A 23,662-nucleotide genomic window follows, 5' to 3' on the forward strand; every position below is an offset into this window, starting at 1 on the left:
CGGTATTTGTTTTTTTTACACATGAAAAATGAATTTATCAAATATAAACAAAAATTTATTTATTTTTATTTTGCTTGATGAAATTGTTAATTTCTACTCTTCACTAAAATAAAGACCTGTAATAAAAATAATTTTACCCCCGTTTTATTTTATTTACCCCATAGAGTTGTTTTTATGTAATCGTATCTATTTCTTCTTTAAAAAAATTAGGGTTCAAATACAGAGATAGAAGAACAATTGCTAACATGTACAGGAACCAAACAGCAACAATAACAATTGAAGAACATAAGAAAAAAGCCGTAATAAGAAAGGGAGTCCGACAAGGATGTTCCCTATCTCCGTTACTTTTTAATCTTTACATGGAACTAGCAGTTAATGATGTTAAAGAACAATTTAGATTCGGAGTAACAGTACAAGGTGAAAAGATAAAGATGCTACGATTTGCTGATTGATGATATAGTAATTCTAGCCGAGAGTAAAAAGGATTTAGAAGAAACAATGAACGGCATAGATGAAGTCCTACGCAAGAACTATCGCGTGAAAATAAACAAGAACAAAACAAAAGTAATGAAATGTAGTAGAAATAACAAAGATGGACCGCTGAATGTGAAAATAGGAGGAGAAAAGATTATGGAGGTAGAAGAATTTTGTTATTTGGGAAGTAGAATTACTAAAGATGGACGAAGCAGGAGCGATATAAAATGCCGAATAGCACAAGCTAAACGAGCCTTCAGTAAGAAATATAATTTGTTTACATCAAAAATTAATTTAAATGTCAGGAAAAGATTTTTGAAAGTGTATGTTTGGAGTGTCGCTTTATATGGAAGTGAAACTTGGACGATCGGAGTATCTGAGAAGAAAAGATTAGAAGCTTTTGAAATGCGGTGCTATAGGAGAATGTTAAAAATCAGATGGGTGGATAAAGTGACAAATGAAGAGGTATTGCGGCAAATAGATGAAGAAAGAAACATTTGGAAAAATATAGTCAAAAGAAGAGACAGACTTATAGGCCACCTGGCATCCTGGAATAGTCGCTTTAATATTGGAAGGACAGGTAGAAGGGAAAAATTGTGTAGGCAGGCCACGTTTGGAGTATGTAAAACAAATTGTTGGGGATGTAGGATGTAGAGAGTATACTGAAATGAAACGACTAGCACTAGATAGGGAATCTTGGAGTGCTGCATCAAACCAGTCAAATGACTGAAGACAAAAAAAAAAAATCTATTTCTTAATTTTTTTCAAAAATAAATACCTGTGGTAACAATCTGCAGTGATATCAACTCCTGAATTATTGTTGTAGAGAGGAATTGTAAATTTAAGTGTACTTGGAATAATACCAGGAACTTTTACTACTGTCAGATTAAACTAAATAGGACAAACCTGTCCTGAGATATTGAAAAGAAAACCGTTCGAATTTTACAATAAAATTTAATCGCGTAATAAAATATTAAACAATTCTGTTGTTCTATCTAGAATAATCTAGGATAAATAACAATCATTTAAATCAAATATTTGTGGAGAACATTTAGAAACATTAGTATGAAACGGCTAACTGGAAATGGAATATCTCTGAATTCAGTTATTAACTTGGATACTTTCTTTGAAATTATTTCCTGTCATTTCAACAAACCCCACAATATACTATATTATAGGATACAAGGAAAAAGGCTTGGTCTCTTAGATCTCATGAGCATAATTGTAGTAGGTGGGTGACCTGACAGGACTACAAAAACAGCATAGATAGTTTTTTGCTACAATCGTTTTTTTCTCGAGAATTAGAAACTTCCCATGTCTGGCTTACTAGGGAAAATTAATTGTAAAATAGTGTTTCCAACTGTCTTTTTTATTAGGATACCGGTAAATATACTGTTGGATACCAGCATGCCAAGCCTACATAATTTTTTTTTGGAGTTATTAATCGATTAATTGGTTTGATTCTATTTTCTCTTTCGTTTTGTTTTTTTGCTGATTTTAAAGTATGTTGCTTTTTTAGAAAATTTAGCAAATTACATCCTCAGTTATCTGTTTTATAAATTGCAGACTTATACTGAAAGATTATGAAAATCTTAGTGCCGCTTTCTTTCCTCTGTTCCGGCTTTGACCTTTTACAAGGCCAAAATAATACGGCCAGTTACAGGACCAAAGTAATCTGGCTAATTACAAGGCCAGTAATATGCAGTTTATCGTGAAATTGATTGTTGAGTAATTGAAATTGAAAAATCCCGATTGCTCTGAAAATGAACAAGTTACAGTCACGTTTGTTAGAAAAGACTTGTATTTAAGTGACTTTGAAAATACTTCAGAGGATGAAGATTCTATACCGTCTTCAGATGTAAGCTCTGAATCGGAGAATGAAACGCATAAACCTAAGAGGAATAATGTATTAAGTAAAACGGTTATTGAACGGCAAAGTCGAAAACGACAGAGAAACATTGAACGGTAGACTTGTAATATTAGCAAACAGAAGTACTTAGCCGGTGAGTGCAATACAAATAAAAAGGGCAAAGAATTGGCTGCAGAAACAAAATTAAGCCTCCATATATGTGTAAAATGAAAGTTACCAAAAATTACTTAAAAATTTAAAAAGACATTTCATTACGTCTTACACTGAAGTAAGATGGAATGGAATGGAATGCAAAGTTGGCAGGAGTTTATTACTCCCTACTCCATCGCAGAACCTGGACAGAGTCCCTTGCTGCTGGATCATTCTAATCGGGCTTGTTTTTTTTTAAAAGGGTTATTTTTAATCTCGGATCTAGTTTTTCAAGTTTTGTCTATTATTAATTTAGTGAATTTAAGACGGATTTAATTGCATTCCAATCCGTTGTTAAACCAGAGTTATCGAACCCATTTCATGGGCCGACCGCGGAAGGCTAGGCTTATAAAGCCTGTCCTCCCGACGTAATTCCCCTTCAGACCGTCCACTGAAGTCCTTTCGGTCCTAACTTTTAATACGCTAGCAGGAATACGCCACAACGGGGCACTACCTGTAAGGAGGGAGCAATGCGTCCCCTTTTCCGGAGGAGTCGCAATTGCTGGGTTATTTTATCTTACTGTAAGTTTTGAAATAGGAGAGGTTGTGTAGAAGCTCTTCATCCGCTTCTGGTATGGCTGCCCTTCAGGACGCATCTCTGCTGGGCTCTGTTCCGGACTCCAGTCCGTGATGTTGAGACGAGTGGCTGGTCTTCCTTCTTCTTCTCCCTCTTCTTCTTCCGAAGACCTCTTCGTTCTTCTTTGGCCTGCACTTTCCAAGAATTGGTAGTAACCGAAGTTACATACCATTAACCTTGTAATTCCCGAAGCCCCGAAGGGCTGAACGGGGGAAAGTGCAGGTTTCTTCGTTCTTCTGTGCTGTCAGTGGCTGCTGGGCAGGTGACTGCAGGGCAGGTGTCTGCTGGGCAGGTGGCTGCTGGGCTTGCGACTGCTGGGCTGATGGCTGCTGGGCTCGTTCCCTCTTTCTTCTTTCTTGAAAGGAAAGGAAGGTAATAGGGAACTTACAAATGGTGATACCTATTCGCGATCGCGGTTTTGGGGCGGCGATTTTCTGGAAAGAAGTAAACAGTAATTATTCTCTCCACGTAATTATTAACCTTCAGACACGCGTGTGTCTGAGAAGGGGTTGGGGGCTGAAGTAAGACTATAAGAAAGATGTAGAGGTACGAACGGCACAAAACCAAAAGAAAATTCTTTTCGTTATAGTTTAAACATAAATTATGTAAAAATAAGGGCGTGTAAAGTTATGTTTCTAAATACACTAGCTGTATCTAATACAGTCATAGTTAACGCGATAAAAAAAAATAAAATGGAGGAATTGTAGAAATAGACAAAAGAGGACAGCATACATCTGCTATGAAAACACCCGAGGAAATAATTCAAAATGTTGTTCTGAAATATGAGAACCATTATTCACGCTTGAAAACTAAGAAATCATTTTTAAGACCTGATTTAAATTAAGAAAAGTTGTATTTATTTTATCGACCCTGATTTAAATTTAGAAAAGTTGTATTTATTTTATCGACAATTCTGTACTGAAAATAAAATAGGTAAAAAAAAATTAACAAAAAAGTGGCTTTATATAGCCACATATATATTAAACATTAGGCTACATTGCCTGAGATTCGTATCTAGCAAAATTAAACGGTGAATTAAGTTGAGACGGTAAAAAAATTATTTAAAGTGATTATGATTGCACCTTAAGGAATCATAGAAGTTGTTTGAACAAACAGTAATGATTCTCAAGATGCAAAGTACAGTAAATGTGTTGACAGCCGATTAACAAAAATGTTTAGCAACACCGCTGTTAACAAATATAAAAAATTTCTACTGCAGGAAGTTATGGACATTAATTTCACAATTAATGACATGGTGAGAATGAAAAAGCGTCTTGGATTCTAAAACGGGCTGAACAAAGCATTACCGATTCAAAAACAGAAGAAATGATATTACGGTCAGACAATTGCTACGGCCAGAACAAAAATTTTGTTACGCGTTTACCTATATTGTTTATCTTAGCCACAGATAAAGCGTGTCATAAATTCTTGTTAAAAGGCCATACGCACATGGAAGCAAAAAATGTTTATGCGCTGATAGAATTATTTTATAAATATGAAGATGTTGACAAAGGATTTAGATTGATTAATTTATGAAAAAATTTGAAAAAGAATGACGTCAAATTTCCAGATGTACTTGATGTCATTCGTCGATCCAAAACCGATATCACAATTAAAATACAAAGACCTGTTAATTCTACTTAAATAATGTCATCTGTTTTATCAAAACATATGTAACTTCAGTGAAGTAAGTGATTTCCCTGAAGAAGAAAGTGATGAAGACTGCAGATAAAATTGATTTTCTGCTATTTTATCATTTTTTTATTATTAATTTTTAGATGTTTTGTGAATTTTTATTGTACAATAGATATTACTACTGAAGAAATTATATTTTTTAGTGCTTTGTAAATTTTTGTTAAGTGTCCGTCACAATATTTTATTTTGTATTACACTTTTTTGTTCGAGCAAAATAATTTTATAATAATAATTAGTCTTTAAAAATTACCTTTTTCTTTTCATTGTAACAGTGTTACGATATTGTACAATCTTTTTATCGCATAATTTTTTTGTTTATCGGTTGAAACAACTAGAAGGTTGTGTTGCACTGATATTATCTTTTATAAACGGTACTGTTTAAGAAAATATTTTTTCAAAATAAATGTAATTTTCTTCAGATTTACTGCCTTTTTTTACAAATTTCTGGACATGATACAGAATTCATTAATAAAAAACTGTTAAGTAAGTAGAGATATGATACATGTCCGTATTTTATATAAAGCAGAAATTAATAAATAAGCAAAAGCATCTAATTAAGTAGACCTAAATAGAGTATTTTAATAGCAAATATTATGTTGGAAGATGGTGATGGTGAACGTAGAAAATATAAGAATGCTACTGATGAAGAAAGTAAAAGGAACTATCGGCAATTAAGAAATGCTATAAACAGGAAGTGCAAACTGGCGAAAGAAGAGTGGATTAAAGAAAAGTGTTCAGAAGTGGAAAGAGAAATGAACATTGGTAAAATAGACGGAGCATACAGGAAAGTTAAGGAAAATTTTGGGGTACATAAATTAAAATCTAATAATGTGTTAAACAAAGATGGTACACCTATATATAATACGAAAGGTAAAGTCGATAGATGGGTGGAATATATTGAAGAATTATACGGAGGAAATGAATTAGAAAATGGTTTTATAGAGGAAGAAGAGGAAGTTGAGGAGGATGAAATGGGAGAAACAATACTGAGATCTGAATTTAAGAGAGCATTAAAAGATTTAAATGGCAGAAAGGCTCCTGGAATAGATGGATACCTGTAGAATTACTGCGCAGTGCAGGGGAGGAGGCGATTGATAGATTATACAAACTGGTGTGTAATATTTATGAAAAAGGGGAATTTCCGCCAGACTTCAAAAAAAGTGTTATGGTAATGATACCAAAGAAATCAGGGGCAGATAAATGTGAAGAATACAGAACAATTAGTTTAACTAGTCATGCATCAAAAATCTTAACTAGAATTCTATACAGAAGAATTGAGAGGAGAGTGGAAGAAGTGTTAGGAGAAGACCAATTTGGTTTCAGGAAAAGTATAGGGACAAGGAAAGCAATTTTAGGCCTCAGATTAATAGTAGAAGGAAGATTAAAGAAAAACAAACCAACATACTTGGCGTTTATAGACCTAGAAAAGGCATTCGATAACGTAGACTGGAATAAAATGTTCAGCATTTTAAAAAAATTAGGGTTCAAATACAGAGATAGAAGAACAATTGCTAACATGTACAGGAACCAAACAGCAACAGTAGCAATTGAAGAACATAAGAAAGAAGCCATAATAAGAAAGGGAGTCCGACAAGGATGTTCTCTATCTCCGTTACTTTTTAATCTTTACATGGAACTAGCAGTTAATGATGTTAAAGAACAATTTAGATTCGGTGTAACAGTACAAGGTGAAAAGATAAAGATGCTACGATTTGCTGATGATATAGTAATTCTAGCCGAGAATAAAAAGGATTTAGAAGAAACAATGAACGGCATAGATGAAGTCCTACGCAAGAACTATCGCATGAAAATAAACAAGAACAAAACAAAAGTAATGAAATGTAGTAGAAATAACAAAGATGTACCGCTGAATGTGAAAATAGGAGGAGAAAAGATTACGGAGGTAGAAGAATTTTGTTATTTGGGAAGTAGAATTACTAAAGATGGACGAAGCAGGAGCGATATAAAATGCAGAATAGCACAAGCTAAACGAGCCTTCAGTAAGAAATATAAGTTGTTTACATCAAAAATTAATTTAAATGTCAGGAAAAGATTTTTGAAAGTGTATGTTTGGAGTGTCGCTTTATATGGAAGTGAAACTTGGACAATTGGAGTATCTGAGAAGAAAAGGTTAGAAGCTTTCGAAATGTGGTGCTATAGGAGAATGTTAAAAATCAGATGGGTGGATAAAGTGACAAATGAGGAGGTATTGCGGCAAATAGATGAAGAAAGAAGCATTTGGAAAAATATAGTTAAAAGATGAGACAGACTTATTGGCCACATACTAAGGCATCCTGGAATAGTCGCTTTAATTTTGGAAGGACAGGTAGAAGGGAAAAATTGTGTAGGCAGGCCACGTTTGGAATATGTAAAACAAATTGTTAGGGATGTAGGATGTAGAGGGTATACTGAAATGAAACGACTAGCACTAGATAGGGAATCTTGGAGAGCTGCATCAAACCAGTCAAATGACTGAAGACAAAAAAAAAAAAAGATGGTGATGAAAAAAGGAAATTGTACAAGCAAATTTCAAAACTTCAAACTGCTGCTTTATTATAAAATTTTAAAAATGGAGATGGTGTCCTTTACCTCCAGGCTACTGAGATTTATTTCACCTAGTAATGGATTAATAAATAAAGGGATTCATTTTTCTGCGTTATTAAAATTCTGATTGTTTTTATCTGAAATAATTTTGAACTCGCCGTGAACAAGAAAAAAGGTATGATATTGTAAGTACCGGTTTCACCAAGGAGAAGTTACAATTTCTGTGTATTCTCCTGAAAACAAAAATAAATTAACTTCGGTTAAATTAATTAAAATTTAACGATAAATATTTTTTATAGAAGAGCAAGGACACGATCTTTGTCTAACAACTCCATCGTTGGTCGAGATAGCCGACAGAAGAATGTCTTTTTTCCACTTATGACCAAGTACTCTATAGACAACACCCCACGGGTCTTTGTTTCCTTGCTCTTGTAAAAAAGAGTGCCAGGAATCCTACAGCCTACACACCTTTTTGAACGTAGCCTCGTCCAAGTCAGTGTTCTGTTCCCTCATCAGGGTCAGAACCTCTTCATCGGAAAGACCACGGTCAATGTCATAGATTATGACAGGTCTATGTACCTATAGGTATATAATATAACTATAATAATTTTAGGCGACCTGACATAAGTCACAAACCACTCTCGAAAATAACAAACAATTTATACCAGGCTGGCTAAGAAAAATGAGAAATATACAGCTGCATATCAGAAGGCCAACCCGACTGAAATGCAAGTGATAATCTGCCCCTGTAATTGACAACTTCACTCTCTTCATCACCGAGACTGTCTGTATAGTGATCATCATTACTCTCAGAGAAATAAATTCTTGAATAGCGCTTTTATACTTCAGACGGGTGTTTTACATGTACAGAAGCCATAAGGAAGGTGGGTATAAAATAACAAATTAGATTACCATTTTCTGTAGCGAAACGTTTCAAATACACTGCTCCAGCTACCAGAAAAAAATATGAGAAAAAATTATAATAAAATATGAGAAAAATATTAGAAAAAATTAAAAAAATCATTTGCTTCTTCTGTATCGTAGCAGTCATTCGCTATCAAATCATCGAATTCATTATTTTAAGGCGTAATAGCATAAATAGTTAAGTTAACATCATTAACATGTCTCATGAGAAATGAAAAATAAACACAATAGCAATAATAACAACACAATTAAATAATAATAAATCTTAAATACCCGATTCCTGTCGGGCTAAAATTAATATCTCTAATCTGAACGATCAATTAAATACGTAAAATATTAAATTTTCTGTTACCCGTTAAAAAATTAACGCCTACACAATTATAGTGAAACATAATGAAAAAGAGTATATCAGAATCAACGTATTTTATTCATCGTTTTTTACTTCGGTTTTTTAATCCGTTTTACAGTCTTTACAGGGGATAATACTATTTCGCTATAAAAACATCTATATCTGTTTATAGTTTTCTTCGGGTCATTTTATCAAATAATATCGTAATACTAATTTTACGTAACATTTGCATTCTATTTCTGTTTAACGTACGAGAAAAGATAAAAGATTTATTGAAAGTGAACGCTGCATTTACGGATGAAAACTTACTTAATCAGGTACGGTTACTTAATTCACATAACCTCATTAAATCTATTCGGTAGAAGAGAGAGAGTGTGTCTACGAGCGAATGTAATTTATTGTATTTTTAAGGGCTCCTTTTTGCATTTTGTTACAGATATATTTATTGATCGGTCAACTTATACTGTACTTTTTAATGTTTGTGGTAGCTTTATATAATAAAATAATAACTAAGGTAATAAATTAATAGTTCAATTTAAAATATTTAATTAATCTATCCATATACAATCTACCGATTAAAAAAAAAAAAAAAAAAATTTGGCATGTTTTATTGTAGTGTTTCTAATTCTGGTGTATATTATTATATTGTTTTTTGGGATAATATTTCGATTTCAAATAAAATAAAAAACAAACGTGTAATATTAAATCGATTTTATTACGAGACCGGTAAAGGATTTTGAAATTTCAAGGAACGATTTATTTAGGTTCAACGGCACAAAACAATCGCATATTAGTTAAACAATCTGTAACCAATGAATTCGTTTCAAAATCAAAAGGCAAATTTATAAATTGACTACGTATATTTCGATAAATGGATTTGCGTTAGTGTAATTTGATACGATAACGGCATTTTGAGTATAAGTAAGCTAATTTCAAATTCTTCTACCTTTTTATTATTTTTTCAAAATTAGACGTTCATAATTAAAATTAATAATTATTAATTTTAATTAAAGATTAAAAAACAGATCACAAACTAGAAAAGTTAGCTCTTATTCCGACTAATGAATATACAAGGATATTTTCACTAAACAATAATACTTATGCGATAAGAAGCAAACTTACTGTATTAGCGATAAAAATGGTAATTAAAAATTATTATGGAACAAACTGGAAACAGTGTTCATAATTTCCAAAATAGTGGATCTTATTTGTTTTCCGATTTAATAAATCAAAAGGATATTTCGATGCTGTGTGACACGACTGAGTGTCGTCAGTACGAGGAAATCGTACGAATCAATAAATTAATACATACATTTACGTAATAAATATTTTCTAAATAAATAAAATCAAAACATTTCGTATATTCTGCTTACATTATTAAAGTCGTGTTTTGCCTGATATCCATTTATAAAATTTTATTTGTTACTTATTAAAACATTTCATCACAAAACTTTGTTTCACCGCAGTATATCGCATTAATGAAGGAAATACGCTAATGAAAATTAAACATATTTTAAAAAAACTTGCAATCCAAAAGCAGCACAATTCAAATTCTTTTTTACTTTAAATACATCAATTTTAATTTAATCAATGGCTGTTTCAAAAAAAAAAAAAATTTTTTTAATTAATGATTTATCTTTGCTAACTATATACAACTTAATTCTAGTTCTCTCTCTTTAGAGAGCATTCTCTTTAGAGAGCAGCGGTCACGTACAAACCATTTGTATAGTTTTTTCTATAGTATCACTTGTCCTTGAAAGCATTACATATAATAGCGTCTGTCTTTTTGTTTTAACTACTGTCAGTTTTAACTGAATTCTTTTTTTTTTAGAACAAGCGGCAATGTAATTATAAAAAGAGTTTAGACTATAACATATATATATAAATATGTGTTAAAGTTTTATGGTTGTTCATCAATTCCTTTATAGATATACATAACTCTTGTACGAATAACAAAAAATATTTCAATAAATAAAACTTTTTTTCAGGCTTAATAGGGAATATAGAATGAGAAATTAAATAGTTTCCTGTCTTCACCAAAACACGAATATATATTTTATATACTGATATACCGATTTTCAAAATGTTTATAATGATCGCCAAATGGATTATCTAATTAATAAACATCATTACTTTCATAGTAAATATTACTCTTAATTATTAATATTAGTGTATAAGATATTTTACATACATCACAGTCATTAGAAAAAATAGAAATAATATGTAAAACAATAAATTAATGTACGAGTTTTGCGCAAAATCCTTTAAAAAAAGAATGACATTAGAATATGAATCATCACACTACAACTATCCAATGATGTTGCCAATGTGTTGTCCAATGTGTTTACCTTAAAATCGTTTGTAATCTTTGCAACGAATCTTACATGCGTAATAATGTAATAATAATATTGAATACGTAATATTTAATTTGATCAAACCGAGTAATAAACCCACCGGGTCGGTCTAGTGATGAACGCGTCTTCCCAAGTAAGCCGACTTGGAAGTTGAGAGTTCCAGCGTTCAAATACTAGTACTATAAAATATACGGCTGACGAGAGTTCTGTAACTATTTTGCTGTTACCGCTCAGGCAAATACACAGCAAACCGAAAAAAAAAACAGTTAACGCAATATCTGCCGATAAGCGATACAAGATTACTGAAATGCTATCAGGAAAAATACTAAACGTAACAGAACAGATTCGGGCTATTGTGTTCAGAAAAAATGTTTGTGTGCATAAAATCAGAAAGAATTTTATGCGATCGAGTAGAGAAACTTACGGAAAAAGTAAATTTCTGTATATAAGAAACGCTAAACCGATTAACGATATAGAAAAACAAAATCAAATCTGCTAAGTACCATCCGAATTCGAGATGTAAAAGTGCTACAAATGACGCTAATCGATCGCCGTATCACGCAAATGCGAGAGAAATATTTTTCTTCGGGGTAAAACCTACACGATTAGTCACGAAAGTGTTCGATATACAGTCAATTTTATTTTCTTATATCGACTATTAACTACTTTACCGGTAAATTATTATATATAAATTTAAATCATTCTTCATTAATATATATATATAAGAATGAAACGTAACTTGTTTCGAGAAGTGTAACCTTTAATTTTTCTGCTTTAAAGATTAATCTTAAATTAAATGTATAAAGCAACAATTTCCTTTAACGGTACCGTCAACTAAATGGGCTTTATTATTTATTTTTATAGTTAATCGTCTTATTTACGACATCTTATACGACTAATACACTACTTTAGGTAGTGCCTTTTGAGCAAAACATGCGATATCATGAGGCTTGGACTAAAATTTCTTTAATGAGATTGACTAACCCGTAAGAAATAAAAACGATCGAAAAGCGGTAATTTTTCTGAACGGATAAATAAAGTTTGATACCAGAATTAATGAACATCGACGTGACGATGGGCGTTCCATACCGACAACATTATAAAAATCCGGTAGAAGTAAGTCGATAAAAGGTTACATAAAGCTCCGTCTTCGTAATATTTTGTTTGTAGAGGATGTAAAAATAATTTAGCGGGAAAAAACTATTAAATTATTTATTTTTTTTTTTTTTTTGTCTTCAGTCATTTGACTGGTTTGATGCAGCTCTCCAAGATTCCCTATCTAGTGCTAGTCGTTTCATTTCAGTATACCCTCTACATCCTACATCCCCAACAATTTGTTTTACATAATTTTCTGGTGACCCCTTCCTTAGTAGTCCCCACCCGGAGATCCGAACGGGGGACTATTTTACCTCCGGAATATTTTACCAAGGAAGGCGCCTCCATTATTGCTATGTGAAAATGCAGAGAGCCACATTTTCTTGGAAAAAAAGCAGCTGTAGTTTTCCATTGCTTTCAGCTGCGCAGTACTCAGAGGACTGAGTGATGTTGATACGGCCGTTTAAGTCGTCCTGACTCACGCCCCTAACAACTACTGAAAGAGCTGCTGCCCTCTTTCAGGAATCATTCCTTAGTCTGGCTCTCAACAGATACCTCTCCGATATGGTTGCACCTTCGGTCCAGCTACTCTGTATCCCTGAGCACTCAAGCCCCCTCACCAACGGCAAGGTCTCATGATTCATAGAGGAGGAAAAAAATTATTTATAGCCAAATTTAAAATAACTTTTTATTTCTTGCACTGCTGACTATTTTTCGTGACAACTGCAACATAAATATGAATATAATAAAAACTTTTTTTATACCCGAAAAAGAAAACAAAATACATAACTGAAGTCCAGATTCCAATAAAAACAAATTCTTCATTATTTTGTTCCAGATACTGTTCACGTCAATTTACATAGTATATGTAAACGTAAGTATATCGATACTTAGTACGTAAACTAGTATGTCAATCGACGTAAGTAATCGCATCGGTTTTGCAAGACGCAAGAACGAAACTAATATCCCAGACACTCGCTACGGTTAACCTATCTGACAACGGGCTAGTAGTATCGTACGTTTTTTGAAACGCTGCGACAATCGATGCGATGACAGTCGTAATACGGCTGCATGCAACTGTATCCCTACGGGCTATTATATAGGTCACCGTTCTTCATTTTCTACTTCAACTTAACCGTAAATCCTCCATTACCATTACATGTAAATAACGGCGAAAAGTTCACTCAAACGATTGTAACTTCTCAATGAATGAATAAAATAGTAACCCGAATATTAATAATAACACTAACACTAAAACTGTCTAAAAAGTCGACTTTTCAATTAGTTTAAGTACGCAAGACGTTTGTAAATCAAACAGGAAAGGATTACTTTTTTTATTATTTACAAAAGAATCCTTATAAAAAGGTTAAATCCACTGACAGTCGTAAAAAAAATTGTTTTGTAATTTTACACGAAGGGTGCAAGAAGCTTTCCCACAGATCATTGGAGTAAATACGGAAGTCCCGTCCTTTCCTTGTGCGGGAGTATTTAAAAATACTTCAATTTGTCGGTAGTCACTGACGAATTAAAACCGCGGTACCGGTTTTATAATTAGTATTAACAGTTTTTGAATTAGACAGGAAAATAGCGATTCTGGACGGCAGGTAAATTACTATTATGAAAGTGATAAAAAATAATAAATCGTTTAGACGTTACGATATTAAAACTTTTTAAGCTAAAATGCGGACACGGAACCGGTAAAGATTGCATCCAGGAGTTAATTACAACAAAATTACGAAATGAACTACCGTTTGTGATAATTAATTATCTACAATAATAATTGTAGGGATGTAGGATGTAGAGGGTATACTGAAATGAAACGACTAGCACTAGATAGGGAATCTTGGAGAGCTGCATCAAACCAGTCAAATGACTGAAGACAAAAAAAAAACAATAATAATAACAATAAAATGTGCATGTACGCTAAATCTTCGATCCACCTAACTGCTCTGGAAAATAGACGGTCGCCGTACATCTTTGTGCAGTCTACTTCAAATACGACAGTTCCGTTTTTAATTTGTTATTGCCCCACGACGTGTACTTTATGTTTTCGTGTTTAAACATCTCTTCGGATTTCGGTAAGATGTTAATCGCATTTGGAACATTCAACCTGTACAGTAGACTCGTATCGATCCCAGTCGATATTTTCAGCGCCCTTTCCAACATTATTTTTGACACCGCCTGATATTCGCTATTAAACTGTTTACGGGTTATCATCGGGCGTCACAGCTAATTTACTGTTCATTTCGATTGCTCATTCGCGGATTGTTAAGCGCGTCGTTTATCGATTGTAATATTAATAAATCTTTCCTCTTTTAATTAAAGATTCTATTAGATTATTTTTACCGGCGTTAACTTCAATTTGTTTTGAAAAAGCATCAGATGACTTCCATTTGATCGTCAGATATTGCAGGCGTAATCTAGTTCCTCAACGCCAAAGCGAAAAAAAAAACTTCCGATAAACCTATTTCATAAACTCTTTCTTCTTTTCTTTTTGCCTGTGACCCCGGTTGATAAACGAACACTCATCTGAACGCTTACATTTCTCTACATGTTTGTAATCCCATTATACCTATCTCTATATTCCATTACATTATGACACGTCTCTTTAAACCAAAACGGATTAACAGGTTTTTTACGATACGATTATCCGACATTCAAATGCAACGTCCTGTGAAAATGAGAATGCCTGTTTTCTTAAAGTCGTATTTGTTCTCTTATGTTATATACTTTCACTCTATACTACTTTAACTATCCCCGACCAGGATTCGAATCCGGGACCTCCGAGTGAAAGGCCGAGACGCTACCACTCGCGCCAGGGAGGCCGGCCGTTTTATACTACATAAATTTTATATTTTTAACGTCCCATTTATATTATTACATTCGTAATAGCATTAAAAAAAATGTATATTTCAACAATATTATCTAATTATGAAATAATTTTACGTCTACATCCCTGCCTACATTTTTTAAATAAAATGTTATTACTTTATTATTACTTACACGAAATTTCTATCGTTCAAGGCCTACAACAATTCTGATGATGTAACTCGGGTAAACGGTGCGGAATTCTTGTTATAAAATCTAAACGAAGCGCAGTGCAGATGTTCGTGTAATGAATGACCATACTCGGTTAGATAGTGTGCAATTCGGGACCCCCGTCTCACAGAATCGTTCTTGCTCAAACAAATCCTAAAAATAAGTCTAATTTATATTAAACAGATTAATACCAGTAGTATGACATTTTTATATAAATAAACTCAATTCTGATCGACGTACAGAAATATTAATCTTATAGAAACCGGGTTATTAGTATTTAAAACCTCAGGAAACGATCTGTAATCTCGTTATCTCGGAGTCGCCGTACGGTAAACATATGCCAGAAAGAGAAGTGTTTTAGATCGTGCACTTTAAGTGTTTAAGCGTTTGGCGCGGATATTTCGCCTAAATCTTGGAAAGCTTTTGTCCTATTCAATAAATCCAGGTAAATTTACAAGCGGTTAATCGCTTTTAACTCCGTAAATCCTATGAACATTAAAACCGAATTGTAACCGCAGATCTAGGGTAAACTCTCTCAAAAAGTGTGTTCATAAACAATAAGACGGAAAATGTCCACCGGCACGATATATATATAAATATATCTGTGTCCTAAAGCGGGTCATTCGACCCGCTTTCCAGTAGAATCATTCATCGCCCGAGTCACACAGTCCATCGGTCGGGCAATCTCATTCGGAAGTTTGACCGCTTTAGACTGTTTTTAACTGATTTCGCTTTCGACTCGAATCGTCCGAAAACCAAATTACACTTAAAAGCTGCGATTTTAGATTTACATTATAATTATTATTTTAATAGTTTTTCTTTCGCGTTACGTATTTGGGTTTTTTTACTATTTTCTAAAGATTTTTTTTTTATTCCTAATAGCATTTACTAACTACGATATATAATTATTTTATGTACTTGAAATAAATATAACAAATTTTTTAAATTTATACATATAAAACAGAACATTTTGCAGCCTTCCTGTTTTGCAAGTCCAAGTCGAGTCGTGTACGCTGTAAACTTCATTAATATCATTTATTCCTCGATCACAACAAAAGTTTACTATTCGCTCGCATCGACTGGACTAATGTTCATGAATTTCGAAATAACGTATCGTTTTGCGATTTTTTAATGTTCGGGATATCGGATCGACATTTTGAAAAGAAAAGAATACAAAGTGAAGGTATATTATAATAACGCGATGAAAATTACACGAATATTATAATAACGCAAAAAAATATGTACTACGTATGTGAAAAAGATGACGGTAGGAGAGTACAGTATAGACTTAATATCTTGTTCTATGATAAACTCTGTGTTATGTAACAGTAAGTAGATCTTTTTCACGTTAAATTTTCCGCATCGCGGCAAAGAACAAATTCAAACTCCGCTTTTAATTAATTACCGTTTTTAATTTTTACGGTATTTTGTACATTAATAACACAAACATTTTACGAAAGTAAATTTTTTCACGTTCTAATCTACCTCACGCGTATATATCGCAACACCTACTCTTACCTAAACCGGCGTCTTAATAGAAATAACAAATACAAAGAAATTAATAATAAAATTCTAACAAGCGTCGGCTACAATTTTGTGGAATGTATTTACCCTAACGTCTCCGATAAAGTTTCTCGAGTTTTCGCGCCATTTATATCAGAAAGACATCGGGGGTTTTATCGTTACTCTGAAACAATATGATGATAATCTTAAGAAAATACGGTTATAAAAAAAAAAATAATATCTCCACATCCAGATACACTCAATGTCTCTTTAAAACTACCTGCTAATATAAAGTGTTAAACGTAATTTAAAATTAATTTTATATATAAATACTTTGATTTATTATAAAAAATTAAACAGCTAAATAAAGGTTTATTTAAAAAAGAAAATATATTAATATTAATAAAAATTAAATTAAAAAACCGTTTAGAAATCGAACAAAGGTTTAAAAAAATATACCGATATAATAAATTAAGCGTACCACTCTTCTGATCACCGTGGCTTTGTGGTAGCGTCTCGGCATTTCATCCGGAGGTCCCGGATTCGAATACCGGTCAGGTGTAACATTTTGCTTACGCTAAAAATTTCCACTTTCACATTCGTTTGTAATAACTTCTATGTAATCTTGTGTGGTAAATCGTTCATCGACTGTAGAAAAAAGAATCGATACGACTGAATCGCATTGAATTTCAATTAAAATTTTTAGCTTCACAATTATTTATTATACTATATTTATATAATATTTATAATATAAATATTTAATATATATATATATATATATATATATATATATTAATAAATATAAGTATATTTTTTAAAATATATATAATATTATATACGTAATATATTGTAATGTAATATATTACATATATATACATTACATTATATTATTATTATATATATAATATATATATTACATATTATATATGTATATATATTTATTTATTATCTTACAATTATTTATTATATATATAGAGCGTATCACTAATTTCTTCCGGAACTTTCAAAACCTATTCTACTCACGAAGATAATGGAAAAAAATCATAACAAACATATGCCCTAAAATGCTTCGTTTTCGAGTTACGTCGGATTTCAGATACCCCGGTGAAATAATGTCGTACTGAAAGTTTTAGAACGTTAATTAAGGTACAAACTTAGCGAACTGTTTGGTTTTTTATCTGAAAAATGGAATAAATAGGTCCCACAACCGTATTTGCAGTAGTTTTAGAGAGATATGGGGTGAAATTCGATAAACCGGGGTAAAAACCCTGTTTTTTTACGTTAGACGTACAATAACTTTGTTAAATGAGTAATAAACCCGTAAGCATTTAACTCTGAACAAAACGGTGTAGTAAGTTAAATCAAACAAAGACAAATTTTTCACGGCTCTTTCACTAGCCGTAAATCGCAAACGAAGCGTTTTAGGACATATGAAACAACATGAAATTTTTCCATTATTTTCACGAGACGAAAGCGTTATGGAAGGTCCGGTAGAACTTTGTGATACACTCTGTATAAATATCTAGTAATTTTTACGAGGCTCTTATCCTTTGACGCAAAATCTATTCGACCGATTGAAGTGAAATTTTTTAATAAAATATGTTTTATATCCGGTAAGAATGTACGACTATTTCTGTAACGAAATATTCCAACGTTTCATGATGGTAGTCGTTTAAATCGCTCGGGGTAAAAACCGGATTACGTTCCTTTCCGATATTTAAATTTACTGCGGCCAAACCGTCGATCAAATCGAATTCTGACATCATTTACGGTTTTTGAAATTAAATTTTCTACAAAGAAAGGTCTCTTCGTCTTTTGCGATAACTATTTGGGTTATCGGTGAATTTACCTTTAAAGGTGCGATGGTGCACGACGTATATTCCTTTAGACTTGCCTTCTACATTCAAACACCTCCAGTTTTCAAATAAAGTAACTTTCTTTATGAAAATGAATAAGTCAAAAGGGCAGACGCTTCAAGCGGCTGGTCTCCTTTTGGAGCGTAATGCTTCTCGCACGGGCAGCTGTATGCGGCTTGACTCAGAGTCTCGTGCAGGAACAATCTATATATCCATATCCCAGAGAGAATAGCTGTAATTCTGTATGCGATTCCAGCGTTTAGATTATGATGTTTCAACATAATGTAAGAAAATAGTTAAATAAGAAAAAGAAACTAGACCGATTTTACTTCTTGTGCTGTATATCGGATAACGCTATGAACCGTGCAAAATGCCTTTTTACTCTTCCTTCGTACGTACAGCTATAATCACTATTTTTAAGATGCTGGCCGACTTTCTAAAGCCGAATACATCAGAAGTTTTTTAAGTTCTGTGCTTATCACACTGTTGCTCTGAAGAAATAACAACGCAGTTTTTATAAATATAACAGGCTTTATCTGTTATTAATCAATATTATTCTCACATGCGTGAGGATGATGAACGCAGAGGTAGTCCGGAAGGGAATATCAGTTCCCTTCCTGGAGCCTAAGAAAGCTTGATGGAAGGAAGCGAGCCCTGCATACAAATAGGATAAGATTTTTGCACATCAGGGTTGTTGCAGAACTTGAAATTCCGTGACACCTCTAAAAAAAAACCGTGAAAAATTCTGTATGAATGTTTATACATACAGACACACACACACACACACACACACACACACACACACACACACACACACACACACACACACACACACACACACACACACACAAAAACACACAATATAAAATTATATATAATTTTACATCTCCGGTCGTTGGTTAAAACGTCATAACACAACATAAATTTAATTTAAATTTATAACATCTTAGATTTAATGTTTGAACAAATTAGCAATTCCTTTTGCTAATTGATTTTTGCTAAGAAAGTGATTTTTTTTTGTAATAAATATATTTTACACTTAATTTCGTTTGATCATATGCTTTGAAACATGCCTGTCGCATAAAAAAAAATATATATATATATATATATATATATACAAAATTCAAATTAATATTTTTATAACTGTTGATTAGTTATTAATTTATTTTTTACTATTTTCCACAAACAAATAAAATTTGTAACCTTATTTTTACGTTTTTAAATCATTTATTGTAATATTTTAGCGGTTGTAGCGTACATTAGAGTGAAAAATTTCGGTTAAACTCTTTCCTTGCAGAATACAGTGTTTCTCGATCTTTTGATAGCCTCTTGGACAAACCCAAAGTTCGGTCTACGGGATAGAATAGATTCTGGAAGTGGACGATTCAGCTATATAACCGAGAGTAAAATCTACTAAAGACCGTTAGCTAAAAGTGACGTCAAAATTTTCCCTTGTTTTCGATAAGTAAATATTTGATCTTATAAGGATAATAATAGTTTATATCAGTAATATCAGGTTTTATATGATCTACACGGGTTTCAACTTAACTTTATAAACAGATGCTCTATCTTGAGCATTTAATAAGTCACAACCGGTTCGTAGTTTACGTAAAAGGTATACTCAAGCTTAAAGCAGCGCTTAAAGCTTCCGCAGCCCCGACAAAGGTTTGATTAACATTAGGACACGCTGTGTTCAATAAAGATGAACAATATAAAATTAAATCACGCGGCCGCTCCAAGAAAACGAAAATTTATTTGCTTAGCATTTTCATTTAAGCCGTTGTAACTCCTGAAGTGTCACATCGATTTTCGGATCTACCTAGTTAGAAAATTACTAACTTTGCTGTGTTTTGAAATTTTTGTCCGCCATATTGAATAAACTTTTTGTCGCTTTTAAATAATAAAAATACGGACGTATGACTCACGATTTTAATGTAAATTTTCACGAGAAAAGCGATAGCGAAAACCGGTTCTCGATAAACGCCTGGGTTTTTGAGTTAAAAGGAATTAAATTTGTAAAAACGAAATATCAAAACCGTAATAAAACGCCCTGCTGTAACCTTTTTTATTACGTATTTATTACTTTCAAACCGTCGTTAGATTAAAAACTTAAAACGGTTAATAATGAAATCAACCGTTCAAACGCTAATAAGAACTGCCTTCGCAATAATAATACGCAACTAATAATTTGCAGCTGTACTACGAATTAAACGGCTAGGTCAACTGATATTATTTACTTTAATTATCGTAATATTTAATTACTAGCTTCTATTCCTCGAAACCTTTAGTGAACTTCTGAGTAGTCAGCTCTCCCCACACATTAAAATACCAGTTATAACCGGTGACCGTAAAATCTCATTTTCTATTTAATTTTATGTTTTTTTAAGTCAATTAACCGAGTCAGGTGCACCCAGTAGCGTCGCACATACAGTAACAGTGGGTATATATATATATATATATATATATATATATATACGTATACCAAATAAGAATATGCAAAAATTATTTACTTATTGTCAAACTTGACAAAGTTTCAGTGTAATTTACTTTAGACGTAATTAAACTGAGCGTTTCTAGTACCGGGTGACAGAAAAAGGACTTCACAACTTTTAAAGCATATATAAAAAGCATTTATTGAGGAAACTTAAAGTTTCGATTAAAGAAATTTTATTTCGTAGAAAAACACACGATTTTTTCACTCGACATTCTTTTTGGTTCGATACGGTTTCCGTCCTCCTCTATGAATCATGAGACCTTGCCGTTGGTGAGGGGGCTTGAGTGCTCAGGGATACAGAGTAGCTGGACCGAAGGTGCAACCATATCGGAGAGGTATCTGTTGAGAGCCAGACTAAGGAATGATTCCTGAAAGAGGGCAGCAGCTCTTTCAGTAGTTGTTAGGGGCGTGAGTCAGGAGGACTTAAACGGCCGTATCAACATCACTCAGTCCTCTGAGTACTGCGCAGCTGAAAGCAATGGAAAACTACAGCTGCTTTTTTTCCAAGAAAATGTGGCTCTCTGCATTTTCACATAGCAATAATGGAGGCGCCTTCCTTGGTAAAATATTCCGGAGGTAAAATAGTCCCCCGTTCGGATCTCCGGGTGGGGACTACTAAGGAAGGGGTCACCAGAAAATTAAAAAATAACATTCTACGAGTCGGAGCGTGGAATGTTAGAAGCTTGAAAAAGGTTGGTAGGCTAGAAAATTTAAAAAGGGAAATGGGTAGGACAAATGTGGATATAGTAGGAATTAGTGAGGTTCGGTGGGAAGAGGAAGGCGACTTTTGGTCAGGTGATTTTAGAGTAATTAACTCAGCGTCAAATAATGGGCAGGCAGGAGTAGATTTCGTGATGAACAAGAAGATAGGGAGGAGAGTGGAGTATTTCAAAACGCATAGCGATAGAATCATTGTAATAAGTATAAAATCAAAACCTAAACCGACAACGATTGTTAACGTCTATATGCCTACAAGCGCCCATGATGATGATGAGGTAGAATGTGTATACAAAGAGATTGATGAAGCAATTAAACACGTAAAAGGAGATGAAAATTTAATAATAGTTGGAGAATGGAATGCAAGCATTCGAAAAGGCAAGGAAGGAAATATAGTGGGTGAATACGGGCTGGGCAAAAGGAATGAAAGAGGGGACCGACTTATAGAATTTTGCACGAAGTATAATTTAGTAATTGCCAACACCCAATTTAAAAATCATAATAGAAGAATATACACCTGGAAAAAGCCAGGCGATACTGGAAGGTATCAGATAGATTATATCATGGTTAAGCAAAGATTTAGAAATCAACTCGTTGACTGCAAAACTTACCCTGGAGCAGACATTGATAGCGACCATAATTTGGTGATAATGAAATGTAGATTGGGGTTTAAAAACCTGAAGAAAAGGTCAGATGAATCGGTGGAATTTAGAGAAGCTTGAGGAAGAGGAGGTAAAGAAGATTTTTGAAGAGGACATCGCAAGAGGTCTGAGTAAAAAAGATAAGGTAGAAAATGTAGAAGAAGAATGGGAGAATGTTAAAAAGGAAATTCTTAAATCAGCAGAAGCAAACTTAGGCGGAATAAAGAGAACCGGTAGAAAACCTTGGGTTTCAGACGATATATTGCAGCTGATGGATGAACGTAGAAAATATAAGAATGCTAGTGATGAAGAAAGTAAAAGGAACTATCGGAAATTAAGAAATAGACGGAATACCTGTAGAATTACTGCGCAGTGCAGGTGAGGAAGCGATTGATAGATTATACAAACTGGTGTGTAATATTTATGAAAATGGGGAATTTCCATCAGACTTCAAAAAAAGTGTTATAGTTATGATACCAAAGAAAGCAGGGGCAGATAAATGTGAAGAATACAGAACAATTAGTTTAACTAGTCATGCATCAAAAATCTTAACTAGAATTTTATACAGAAGAATTGAGAGGAGAGTGGAAGAAGTGTTAGGAGAAGACCAATTTGGTTTCAGGAAAAGTATAGGGACAAGGGAAGCAATTTTAGGCTTCAGATTAATAGTAGAAGGAAGATTAAAGAAAAACAAACCAACATACTTGGCGTTTATAGACCTAGAAAAGGCTTTCGATAACGTAGACTAGAATAAAATGTTCAGCATTTTAAAAAAATTAGGGTTCAAATACAGAGATAGAAGAACCAATTGCTAACATGTACAGGAACCAAACAGCAACAATAACAATTGAAGAACATAAGAAAGAAGCCCTAATAAGAAAGGGAGTCCGACAAGGATGTTCCGTATCTCCGTTACTTTTTATCTTTACATGGAACTAGCAGTTAATGATGTTAAAGAACAATTTAGATTCGGAGTAACAGTACAAGGTGAAAAGATAAAGATGCTACGATTTGCTGATGATATAGTAATTCTAGCCGAGAGTAAAAAGGATTTAGAAGAAACAATGAACGGCATAGATGAAGTCCTACGCAAGAACTATCGCATGAAAATAAACAAGAGCAAAACAAAAGTAATGAAATGTAGTAGAAATAACAAAGATGGACCGCTGAATGTGAAAAGATTATGGAGATAGAAGAATTTTGTTATTTGGGAAGTAAAATTACTAAAGATGGACGAAGCAGGAGCGATATAAAATGCCGAATAGCACAAGCTAACCGAGCCTTCAGTAAGAAATATAATTTGTTTACATCAAAAATTAATTTAAATGTCAGGAAAAGATT

General features: G+C 33.1%; 1 protein-coding gene across 1 annotated transcript in view; it reads right to left on the bottom strand.

The window, feature by feature from the left end:
- The window catches only part of LOC142318558 (stromal interaction molecule homolog), a 71,897-nt gene extending 51,558 nt beyond the window's left edge, over positions 1 to 20,339 (bottom strand). Inside the window, exon 1 of the mRNA XM_075355112.1 lies at positions 20,309 to 20,339. Within this exon, the coding sequence (XP_075211227.1) occupies positions 20,309 to 20,339 (31 nt within the window). The remainder of the gene's footprint in view (positions 1 to 20,308) is intronic.
- Positions 20,340 to 23,662: the final 3,323 nt, after the last annotated feature.

This window comes from Lycorma delicatula, chromosome 1 (assembly GCF_047948215.1).
Source record: "Lycorma delicatula isolate Av1 chromosome 1, ASM4794821v1, whole genome shotgun sequence".
NCBI lineage: Eukaryota > Metazoa > Arthropoda > Insecta > Hemiptera > Fulgoridae > Lycorma > Lycorma delicatula.